Source organism: Symphodus melops (assembly GCF_947650265.1).
Source record: "Symphodus melops genome assembly, chromosome: 18".
NCBI lineage: Eukaryota > Metazoa > Chordata > Actinopteri > Labriformes > Labridae > Symphodus > Symphodus melops.
Window position 1 is genome coordinate 9,018,862 of NC_136708.1, and position 12,375 is coordinate 9,031,236.

The window sequence follows — 12,375 nt, forward strand, 5'->3', positions numbered from 1 at the left end:
AGCCCTTGTCTTCTAATTCCTATGTGTGAAGAGTAATTATCATGACGTGCAGCGTTACTTAAGTTTTTATCGATATCGCACTTTGGACAAATGCCAACTTTCAGACTTGAAATCTGTGGATGTGCTGAGCAGACGGGAAGCTGCCCTTCACGGCTGAACAGAGTGCTGAGGCCACGCATGTGTCCTGCCTGCCTGTCACCCGGGGGCACCTGTTCGAGACAGGTTGAGCCCTTTCATGGGCCGATTCAGACCTGAGCCTTCCCCCGCCGCTGCCTTCATTAAACCAGCACACCTGGCAAGAGACAGCAGAGGCGTGATGGATGAAGCGGGCACTTGGTGTGGACCGGCCCTGGACACGAGCTGGTGGGGAGAAGGTCGGTCAGTTTAGCGAGGTTGGACGTTTCAGAGTCCCTTGTGCTGGGACATTTAAAGGTGCAGGGAAAGGTGGACAAGTGGCTTCAGAGGTTTTGGAAAAAAAACAAAAAAACAAAAAAAAAAACACTCAGCAGAGTTTAAGTGGTGTGATGCGAGCCTGAGAGTTTAAAGGTTGTTGGATCAGATAGATGTGAACATTATGGTGTGTGGGTGTGTGGGTATATGAGACAGGCAAATTGCTAGCCTGATGTGGAAGATAGTGAATCAGTTACTCCACTGAAGTAACATGAAAATCTGGCGTGGCAATGAGACAGATGGATATGGGAACCGTAGTTCAGTTTTCTTTGAAACGTTGAAAAAATGTAAAAAACATTTTCAGTACACATCTGACTAGAGCAGGCAAAGAACACAGTGTGTGCGGGAGCTTCTATAGGTTACCTGCTAACTTGTTTTCTCCTACTCATCTGTGACTAAGAATCTGTTTTCTAGCTTTAATTGTTTTTTTATTATCTTCAATGAGGCACTCATTTACATCTTTAAAATGTGTAGTGTCATAAAACATGACTTTCATTACACGATTTGATACATGCGACAATACTCAAATAAAACTATGCAATGTAGAGTGTCAGATTACATAATTGACATAAGCAAAACTACATTTCTGTTGGGCAGTGGGCCCATCAGAGAATAAACCTTCATAGAGGCAAATAAGGTGGTGAACAAACACATCTGGAATGACTTACACAAACACAACAATGGACATCATGTTCCTCACACCTTCATGTCCGTGTGTTATTTAAGTGTTTCTCAGGCGTGGAAAGTGTTAGCACACGTGCGCTAACGACACAGGGACACAAAACAGAGAGACACGACCGTTTGTTCGTTACGAGGTTGACAGCACTTCAGGCAAGTTTGGTAATGTGATTTTTTTTGAGCAGCAGGCTGACCAAATACAGACTGGGCCAACTCGTGAACTTGCTGCTTCTTCACCAAACACACTCAAACCCACAGCTCGCTGTGATTTCCTGCCATGCTGTTTGTCTGAAACCGAGGAGGTAATTTATGTATTATTTGGTTATGGTTCATTAGTGTGGAGAATTGGAAGTGTGGAGAGGGAGTATTTTCTGAGCCCCACACTGGGTCCATCTGCTCTACCAGATTGGCCATACAATATCACACACTGCAGTAAATACCGCTTGGAGTGAGTTAAGGGGTAGGCTCTGTAACACTGTCTTAACAAAACGCCGTGTTTGACTCCATTTATGTATAATTCACTAATGAAACCGGCGAGGTGCATCGCATAAACGAGGAGCTTTGTGAAATCGGTTGAATTGCTAGCATAGATCAAATCCACGCCAACACCAGCCAAGAAACTGCGAGCTCAGGGTCGATCAGGAATTGGTTAAACGTCTGATACCTTAAAAAGCTTTAAATGAGGCAAGGGAGGGTTAAGAAGATTTAACACTGTTCTCCAACGCGAAGCCTTTAGCGAAGACTCCCCGTCTAATTTAAAGCTTGTTCTGCTTCTGTGTATTTGTTAGGAAAAGGCTTCAACATAAAGGCACTGAGGCGCTCCCCTGTGACACTGAAAAAGAAACACACACGTATGCTGTGGTCTATGTTAACCCCCATCTGGCACCTTTTTTTGTTTTGTTTCGTTTTCCAAGGATGTCCGGGATCACTCTGCAGCATGCGTGTTGTGCACACTACCTTGTGCGAGCAAATAAATTGTCCCCCCCACTCCACCCCCCCCAAACAACATGCTGCGGTCAGCGAAGCTCAGCGTGAGACAACAAAGCGTTGTTTGCTCTAATTTATGAGAAGCCTTTTGTGCAGCTGCAAAGTGCTGATCAAACGGAGCTTAAGCACACATGCTGCTGGCTTTTTATTTTCATAATTCTTTGTTAGACGGCGACTGGGGGGGGGGGGCAGATCAATACCAACGCCCAAACAGACTATGGCACTAAATGTGAGGACGGTGATGGTGAAGCTGCAGCACTGACACCCCCTCCTTTTATTTTTTTTTAAACATTTTTCTGACTCATTTTTGATGTTGACGCAGGACAGTTAAAAAGATACAATCTGCAAGGTCACTAAGCAGCAGAGTGTAAACCCATTTGCACTCTGCCAAAAGAAGGAGTTGAAAAAGGATGAAGCCTTATATATCACTGGATACAATTCACTGCTCTGTTCAGAAGATGCAAACTCTTCATATCCAAACACAAACACACAGACTCCAAGTTCTCACAAGACTGATATTTGGATTCTAATTAGCCAAAGGGTGTATACCCTTTCAAGTCTTTCCTCTTACGAAGGAGGTGCCCACCTGTGTACTGAAGCACAAATCCGTTGCTGCTGAGAGAAGCGTCACTGCGAAAGGCCAGGAACAGTGTGTTGGAGCTGCTTTCGATGCGTTCAGGAACGTCTGCGCCGTAAAAGCTACCAAGCAAGGGGCTGAGAGAGTCCGGCCCATCGTAGATATGCAAGAAGTCGTAACTGGGCTCCAAGCTGAACCTAGACAGAGAAAGGTGAGTTTCATGAAAATGAACGTTTGCTTTTTCAGAGGAGCTGTCAAACACTTTCACAGGCTTGCTTTTTTTTAAAAATAATACTCTAAGCTCAACATGTTGGAAATGATGTTGTGCGATTGAAGCTTACTGGTTAAAGCTAAGAGCGATGACATAGTCCTGTGTCACAGTCACTCTCCAGTCACACTCTCTGCCATGGGGATAGGGCTCGGGATAGTCGGGAGACAGAATCAGCCCACTCGGACCCGTCAGGTTTCCACCACACGGAGCTGTGGGCAGTGAGAAATCAGTCAGCAAATTCCACAACACCAGAACTCGATTTTCAAAGTAGCCTATTTAACATCCCTAGATAGTATATATGAACACAACATACTGAAGTTTAATGACAGTATGTCTTATTGTTGATTATTTGATTTTAATATGATTTAACTTCTTCTAATCGATATTACTTAAAAAAAATAATAATTATAATCTTAAAAGCACTTTCTTGACATGTGCCTAGAGTCAAGCTTGTGATAAAAGCGCTAATAAAACAAGTGGTGACACGACTCCAAGTAAAACACAAAGAACAGCAGGTATCATAACACACACTGTTAAACAGTTAGAATCGCTCTACTTCTGTTTTTGATTTAAGGCCTTCATCCAACTAACGAGTGACAGATGCTTAATTGCGCCGAAGCTAATGCCAGATGACACGGCTTTCATTTTCTCACCTGTAACTCTCTCTCATCAAAAAAAAAAAAAAAAAAAACATGATCAAACTAATTAAGCTTAGTTGTAATTAAGCGACGGTAGGTAATTATAAGGTTTTAATATCCACTGTCAAGTCAAAGCACTTTTTAGATGATACAAAAAACACATTTTATATTTTAAAAAAAAGAGGGAGATGCGTAGGGGTCTGAGTGAAAGCTGTGTTGTCATTAAGAAAAAGGCTGATCAGATCTTTTTTGACTGCTGCACTGACTTCAGAACCATCTGAGGAGCATAGCAATCAGGTCGGCCTTAAGATTCACTTAAAGGAGTCTGTTAAGTAATCGCATTTGGAATCTGTATTGTCTACCTGTTTCTCTAAGTCAGAGCAGAGGGAGAGGTGATGCAGTCCACTGCATCCGATTAGGAGCTGTCCTCATACACTTAAAATACTTCCAGAATACGTTTCGTTTCATGCTACTCTCCTCAGTGTTTATCAGTTTAAGTCTTACAACGTACAAAATCGTTTCCCACAGAAAGTGCAGGATGATATTCAACGACGTAGTGTTCCACTGGAACAGAGCAGATTTGAGAATACTCAGGCTGAAGGTGAACCTGTGCATGTAGGAGGGTCTGGCTGCCAGAAGAAGCGCCCGTTGATCTCAGTGCAGATGATCCTGTTGGCACCCTGCAGGATGTAGCCGGGATCACACTGGAACGCCACATGGTCCCCAGGCTCCCTGCTGTCCCCGTTGCGGGTCCCGTTTGTCGGCATGCCCGGGTCATTGCAGGAGGTTGCAGTAGAGACTGGAGGAGGAAGAGGGAGGCTCGATCATTGCAGTGATGTGAAAATAATCCGCAAAGGTATTACAAAAACAAAACACTCTGTTACTGATAGTACGAATTTCTGTGAATACGTTCAGTTTGGTTACATCTTCTAGAGATGATTTTGCTGTTAGCAGACTACGATTTATTCTGAGAAGATATGACCATATTTGAAGAGAAACACGTTATATGAGGTATCACAAAAGTATAATGTATGGCCTCAGTTGACAGTAGGATGCTGAAGTGTTCCTCAAATAGAGGTTTGACATTTAAAGAGTAAAGGTAATGTGATTCTTCATACCATGTATAGAAATATCTAAAGTGGGAAGGAATTTGTGACATCTGTTGTGCTGTATATAATGGCTCCACACTGACCATTAAATTGTCTATCTTTCAGCCTGCACAGAGTCTCAGTGTTGTCTGTTAGATCAGAACCACGGCCGTGATATGCTGCGTTAATATTATCCAGTCTGTTGATGGATTCAGCTTTAGGGACATATTATATTTATATCATTCAACCCATCAGTTACTGTTTGGACTTTACTGATGAACCTGTGTGTCTCAGTCATTCGACCCAAGTTCACGCCATATTTCCATTACACCACTTCATCCTCACCAGAGAACTGCAGAGCGAAGCCCTGTTTGCTGGTGAAGAAGTCCGTCGTGAACTGCAGGCTGACGGTGTTGAAGGTGCTGTGGGCATCCGGCGGCAGCACGGAGCCGCTCAGCTCTCGCAGCAGGACCCCTCCATCCTGAGGCCCGTCCCAGATTCGAAGTACGTCATGGACCTCCTCCGTGTGGAAAACCAGGAAATGCAGGCTGTTGAAGAAAAAGAAATAATTTTACAGGTTGTGACAAAAATCTATGCTTAACCCCCCCCCCATCAATTTTATGCAGACAAAGATCTTCTACATTTATGTGATGATACAACAAGGCACCAGTTGTTAAAAGTAAAACAGAACGCGTCAGAGGAGGAGCAACTAAAACAGGTTTCATCAAACTACTGAGTATTTTCAAATAATCAACTTAGCCAAGGTGATAATGGGATTAAAAGGAATCAATGAGAACAGAGGGAAGAAGAGAAATCACAGTTTCGGGGCAACGCATGAAAGAAGGAAACAAATAACGTTTGAAAGTGAATCACTGATTGAACTTCCAGAGCGTTCCAATAGATGTTCTGCAATGTCAGTCAAGCAGATGCGTCTGCCACCGCATTTAATAGTTGCAGTCTAGACATCAGAAAGACGACGCTGTCAAAACATCTCCCCTTCACTCGGGCGCAGACAGCTGTCAGGCAGCTGGTGGTCCTCTGGATGTGAAATGCACTGCAAGTTGCGTCTGTGTGTGTGTTTAAGTGTGGAAGCCTGAACGGAGTGGATCGTAATGATATATTGCTTGGAGTCTTGTGCAATAATAAGTATGTGACTTGGACAGCTGCAGAAGGACTTACAGGATAGAAAGCTTTCCTTTCGAAACAAATGAGAGACTGGCAGTAATGTTGACATGCTTCACTCCATATGAAAGAGTTACTGTAAGGCAAACAGTATTCTTGGCAGCTTTATCCTGCAGCTAAGTCTTTATAATACTTTGCAACATTTTTACAAACACGGCCTGTTTATGTCAGCTCACTTTATTTAGCACCTTTGATTCTCTTCCTTTGAACCAAACTGCTGTCTCACATGCCGACGAAAAAATAAAAGGGAAACGGTAGGATTCAACGGTTTTTTGAAGGTGTTTCTCAAAATGAAGGAAACACTTGGTTAAACTTGGCAGTGTTCATCACAACAACCCGGTTTAGTTTCTTCAAATGTACTACAGCTAAAGAAAACACTGTGTCTGGTTTCATGTCAAGCGCTCCTCTTAGATGATGTGTAATATCACGCACGCGTGTCAAAGAATGTCTGAGCTCCTTGGGGAATAACACTCGCGATCGCTTCCTGCAGTGAAAGCTTCGCTGGTGAAAAATTCTCCTGCAAGATAATAGAAGGAATGGATTCCACCTTTTATGAAATGTGTGGGCGTTATGACTTCAGAAACACAATCATACTGTATATCCATTTCAAACGTATTTATACAACAACCTACTATGATCATGTCTTGATGAAAAGTCACTGAAAATCGTTATGACTCTCGTCCTCAGTTTCAATTTTGTCCTCTGTGGAGCTATGAACAAGCTAAATTCGACCTTACCTTGTGAATCTGTCCCTTAGTTAAAATCCCATTGAAACTATGAGTTGGATGGTAATCTCTGCCCTACTCATCCTGGATGAAAGCATGGTACTGTTTGTGCGTTATGTATCCTCACACACGCACGCACGCACACACACACACACACACACACACACACACACACACACACACACACACACATACATACACACGCACAGCCTTAAGCTACAGATGATGCAGAGGAGAAACAGCAACCCACTGATATGTCGGGTTTAGCAACAAGTTCCCACCGTTTCTGCATAATTGGTGTCAGACTCCCGATTCCCATATTGTCTGATGTGTGAGCAGCAGCCAGAGGCTACTCAACAATGTGCTTGGTGTGTGGATACTGTACATAACCTACTTGACAAGCCCTGATGCGATGCCTGTGCAAAAAAAAACAAAAAAACAAACAAATAGATGCAGACAGGCGCACAGGTACTTCATCGCTCTGAAGTACACTGACATATATATGTGAAGGGTGTTCTGTATTACATGCCCATACATTAGCATTAACGCCTCAGAGAGAAATGCAGGAACAAGAGACGCACAACACAGACTTTGAACATTAACCCTGTTATCTCCACAGAGCAGCGCATCACATGTTTCAAACATTCATCTTCGAAGAAAAGTGAAAATCACTAATCCTATTATTTGGACTCCTTGCTCTGTGCACAGTTCTCTTGCTAATATCCACTGGAGCATAGATAACACCCTGTGATATACAGTAATCCTTTCGAAGCTCAATGAAAACAATTAAGACCAGCAAAATGCTGCACATGTATTTAAAACATGCTAGCAGTAAAGCAAAGTCAGAACAGACATCAAACTCGTCGCGCTCTGGGCCTCGCTGACAAGTTGTGACTTGCTGCCAAACACACAGCTGTGTTTTTGTCTTGTGGCACAGAAAATCAAACCCTGAAGTTTATAGTCGATTAAGAGTTCGAGAAGACACCTTTTTTTTTTTTTTTTTTTGAGTGGCAGCAGCCTTAATCTTGGGGTGATGGGTGTCAAACCCCTCGGTGCTTTGAATCCAAATATGTTTGTGTGAGACTGACTCACTCTACTTAAGCAGCTCCCGCTGAGGAGCACGCGGGAGGTGCATTCACCCTGAAATGCATTAGTAAAGCACAATGAGTTTTAATGGAACGCTCCCCAGTACCCTCTGCCAACGGCTTTAGCAGAGGTGACATGTACCATGTTGAACTATTTCAGTAACTTCTTCAGTTACATCTTGTTATGCCACAGTGTGTATTTCTATAATCCTCCAAGGAGGATGAAGAGATGATATGCATATATATTTTTAACACCAGTCCATGCTTTCCCATTATAAATAACTGTATTGTCTTTGGGGCGGCTGTGGCTCAGTTTGTAGAGTCTCTCAGTCTCTAACGAAAGTCGGGGGTTCGATCCCCAGCTCCTGCAGCTACATTTCCCATGTGTCTTTGGGCAAAACACATAAACCCAAGATGCTCCGGCCGCTTGGTTGCTGGTGTATGAATGTTTATGTATGGTATTAGTTACTCTGATGGTCACTTTACATTAAGGGGATAAATGGGTAGGTGTGACATGCAGTGTAAAAAACACTTTAAGCTCAAGTCCATTTACCGTTCTATTATGGTTAAAATAATATAATAACCTTCGGTTACAGAACACTTTTCAAAATCACAGAGCTTAAGAAGGACAGCAAAAAGAAAACACAATTAAACACGGCAAGGCCATAGAATAATAAACGAGTCAAAGAGGAAGAAATAAACATTTTAAGGCTTTAAAAAAAATGAAATTCAAAAGTTAAAGTGGGAACACTTATTTCCCAGTACCCTCTTCCCCTACTTTCCCCTCCAGTCCCAATCAATCACATATTTTGTTCATAGCCCTCCACCCCTGTCGTATAGTTGCCTTAGGCAGGTGCATGCTTGTTATGCAAATTGTGTTATGTTTTAGCTACATTCCACCTCCCTACACCCTCGACTGGAGACACAGAGGAATTCCACATGATTCGCCAAGATGAATAACAGAGCATCTTTTTTAATGTACTGTATGTATGTCTCCCTGCATAGACTATTACAGCGTGTATGTGTAGATTCTGTGCACATTGTAGTACAGATGTGAGAGGGGGTGAAAGAAGGTTCTGGGGATTAGCATTAGCAATGTTGGACTCAAGCAGCAGTCACGTGTTGGACCTCATGTGCTTGCAGGTCTCACGTTCTAACGCAACCTTCAGAACTGTCAGATAAAAAAAAAATGGCTTTGTCTTCTTGTTCCAGACTTATGTGGAAGAAGGTAGATGGAAAGGTGTTTGGAAGAAGAAGAGGTATGTTGAAGCAAAGCATATAGGGTGAGGCAAAGAAGTGAAAAACAAGACCAGCGTTAATCATTGCCAGGTTGCAGGAAGAAGAGATTGCAGACAAAGCTCTTACGGATTGAGGGGTTTTATTCTGTGCAGTGGGATGGACGTGGGCTGCATGTAAGGATAATTGGTTCGTTTCATAAAAGATCTAAATTGGCCATCCCGTCTTCACGTCACTTTCTGAGCGTGAAGGCCTGGGGGGGCAGGATAAGGAGAAAGAAAAGATTGTGTGAGGGATACAGGAGCGGAGCAAGATGTTGACTTTTGCATGAACACACACATTTCTCTTTTTCTATCACACCTCCCCATTCACACCCAGTCACACATTGGCCTCTATATCATGTGTCCATCTGTATTTACAGACCCATTCAGACACAACCCGCAGATGAGGCAGAGGGAGCAACTTGGGGTTCTGCTACCTTCCATTTGACTCGGAACAAGTTGGAGCTGGGAATGACGTCACACCTGAGTTGAGCGTGTTCCAGTTCCAAGTCAGAAAAGCAACATGGACACCTTCTTTGTTTTGTTAGCAAATACTAGGGCTGGGTGATAGATTGAGTTTTAACGATATATCGATATCATTTTAAACGAGACGTAGGTCGAGACAATATTGTTAATGTCGATAAAGTTTATGTTGCATTAAATTCCCTTTATAAGCGTCCTCTGTAGAGTTGCTGGTTCACCTACTGCTCATCTCACTAATCCATTCTCTCTCCCTTTCTTCACTGAAAGTTTTTGTATTATTGTTTTTTTTTTTTTTACTTTCATCACAACATGTCCCTATTGTCATCGCTTTCTTCCCTTATGTTTCCTGCTGATGTGAGTAATATTTTCCAGTGGGCGGACTTCTCTGTTAAACACAAATGATTGGGAGGGGAGGTGGAGTGGGAGGATGGGAGTACTTTCAGACATGATAAAAAAAACAACAACAAAAAAACACATGTTGACAGAATGACTGGATCACTTACCAATGAAAACGGATATTTTGTTTCCCTCGTGCACTAAACATTTTGCACAATCATTAGAAACCATATTTTGGTGCTGACAGCTAAGGACCCCCCCCCCCCTTTACTTCTAGTCAAAGAGATCAAGTTTAATCAAGTGTCAGAGGTGAGCAGAGACAAGATGAGGGAATGGAGGGGGTGAGGAACATTTTGCAGGTTTTTATTTTATTTTAGTTTCATTATTTTGTATTCATATGAGTGAAATAGAGAGAGGAGCAGAGAAGGAGCAGAGACTAACGCACATGAATACAAAACAGTCTGGCTGCAATCACAAGTCCTGTGGGGAGTCCTCAGAGGATGTGTATGTGTGTATGAAGATGATAAATAAACAAGTATGTGTGGTTGTGCATGTGTGTGTGTGTGTGTGTGTGTGTGTGTGTGTGTGTGTGTGTGTGTGTGTGTGTGTGTGTGTGTGTGTGTGTGCGGTATGACAGTAAGAAGGGATAGAGAGATGCAGAGCACACATACGCCTGCAACGGTCTGCTTCCTCGCAACTAATTGAGATTGCGCAGAAATGCTGCGTCGCACTGAGACGCCGTCCTCGTCAATATGTGTAGAAGTGGCCTCTGTGGGACCGTCCCTGTGGGACAATCCATCAAGGTTGAGACACATCGAAACTGAGGGCCTTGAAAGAAGAAGCAACTCAGACAGTACAACACGTGGAGGTTGTCTAAAGACATGCACCAAGACATAGAGATCTTTGTCCGGCTCATGTGCTGCAAGGCACATGATGAAATCACATGTAAGTAGTAGACACAAAGAACACAATTAAATTAAAGGAGGATGAGGTGTGAAACTGGAAAGTGAATCAGCAAGATTAAAGCAGAGCTTAAGGAACACACACACACACACACACACACACACACACGCACACTCAATGTACCATAAATTTACCAAATGTATTTAACCTTCTTGTCCTTAACCTTCTCCAAACTCTGATCTTTATCTAGGCCAAAGCTGGATATGATTTGAATCTACTATTTAACTCTATATTCTTAAAATCATACAAAGAGCAGCATGATTCTACAACTTAGCAGTATAAAAAAGCATCCTGCACGCACACACACATACATGAATCCAGAATATATGAAACTTTATTTTGGGCTTCGCAAACTCAGTGGTATGTATGGGCATATTCGTTTGAATCCGGGGGCAGTATTTTTGTGATAGAGCATGACGAATGGGGGACGCATTGCGTTGGAAAATTGGAATATGTGGCTCCTTGGAGGAATATAACCCACACGAAAACATGAAACAAAGCAAACTGTTTTTCAAAAAGTAATTTAGAGCTCAGATTGAATCCCTTTCAAACTATCCTTTCCTTAAACTGAACAGCACCGTGTGTACCTCACACTGACACAGACATCCGGGTGCCGCTTCATAAACGGTGAACGATGGAACAAGCGACGAGACATTTGGACAGCACCCATTTTGACTGACTTTGTGTCACTCAGTACTTCATAAACATTTATGAATGTTACTGGAGATGAACTTTGGTCGATGTTCATATGATGCAAAAGCAGCATTTAGGTATCGAGGCGGGACCACAGTATAAAGGACTATTTTCAATCTGCAGAACCAACCCTGTACTAAAAACAAAGCAAGATTATGCTCCTTAATGTATGCTCTCGCTCTCACATTCTTATTCCTGTTGATGCCTTGTGAGTCATCATCAAAGGAAGACCACTCTTTATTATATTCGACTCTTACACAGCACGCTGTGTTTGAAAACAATGGAGCTCACGAGTTAAAAAGGCATGCTTGTAACTAAATACCAATTTAAGATCAAATAAATAAATAAATAAATAACTGTTCAGTCGACCATGTGGACTAGATCTGTCCTCATTTGATCTCTTTAGCAGTAACCAGTGAATGTTCAATCTATGAAATGGCTCATTGCCTCCCTTATCGTCTCTATTCTTTTTACATTGTTTGCATATCTTTATATCTGTATCCCACACTCTACCTCCCACCTATATTCTCCCTCTGTGGATATTTCTCTGCAAAACAAATCCATAGGCTTCTTAGATGTCTGCTGTCACTCTGCTCAACTCCCGGTCTCTGTCAGACTCTTGTGTGGTTTGATTAGTGCGCTACCTTCAACGACACCATTTCATACACAAGGAATCCCTGGGCTAATGCATTGCAAATTCTGCTTAATAATGAATTGCGTGGGTAGGATCAAAGGAATGGATATGGCACATACCTTACAGAGGAATGCCAGCGACCCAAAGGCAGTCAAGGCACTAATGAACCTATCACAAGGGAACCAGGAATGTCAGCTGTGGAAGCTACAGGACAGTATGTACTCACAAATAGACTCATGCAGAAACGTTCCCTGGTATGCACAATGATAGTGAGCGCACAAACATATAGGGCCATCCCAATGTTTGAA

At 42.6% G+C, this 12,375-nt stretch overlaps 1 protein-coding gene across 2 annotated transcripts in view; it reads right to left on the minus strand.

Annotated features, from left to right (window-relative positions):
- The window catches only part of csmd2 (CUB and Sushi multiple domains 2), a 226,631-nt gene that overhangs the window by 68,378 nt on the left and 145,878 nt on the right, over positions 1-12,375 (minus strand). For both annotated transcript variants that reach the window (XM_079368716.1, XM_079368717.1), the window contains 4 exons: positions 5,035-5,237; positions 4,209-4,400; positions 3,034-3,172; positions 2,702-2,889 (listed from right to left, as the gene is read on the minus strand). In XM_079368716.1, the coding sequence (XP_079224842.1) occupies positions 2,702-2,889; positions 3,034-3,172; positions 4,209-4,400; positions 5,035-5,237 (722 nt within the window). The remainder of the gene's footprint in view (positions 1-2,701; positions 2,890-3,033; positions 3,173-4,208; positions 4,401-5,034; positions 5,238-12,375) is intronic.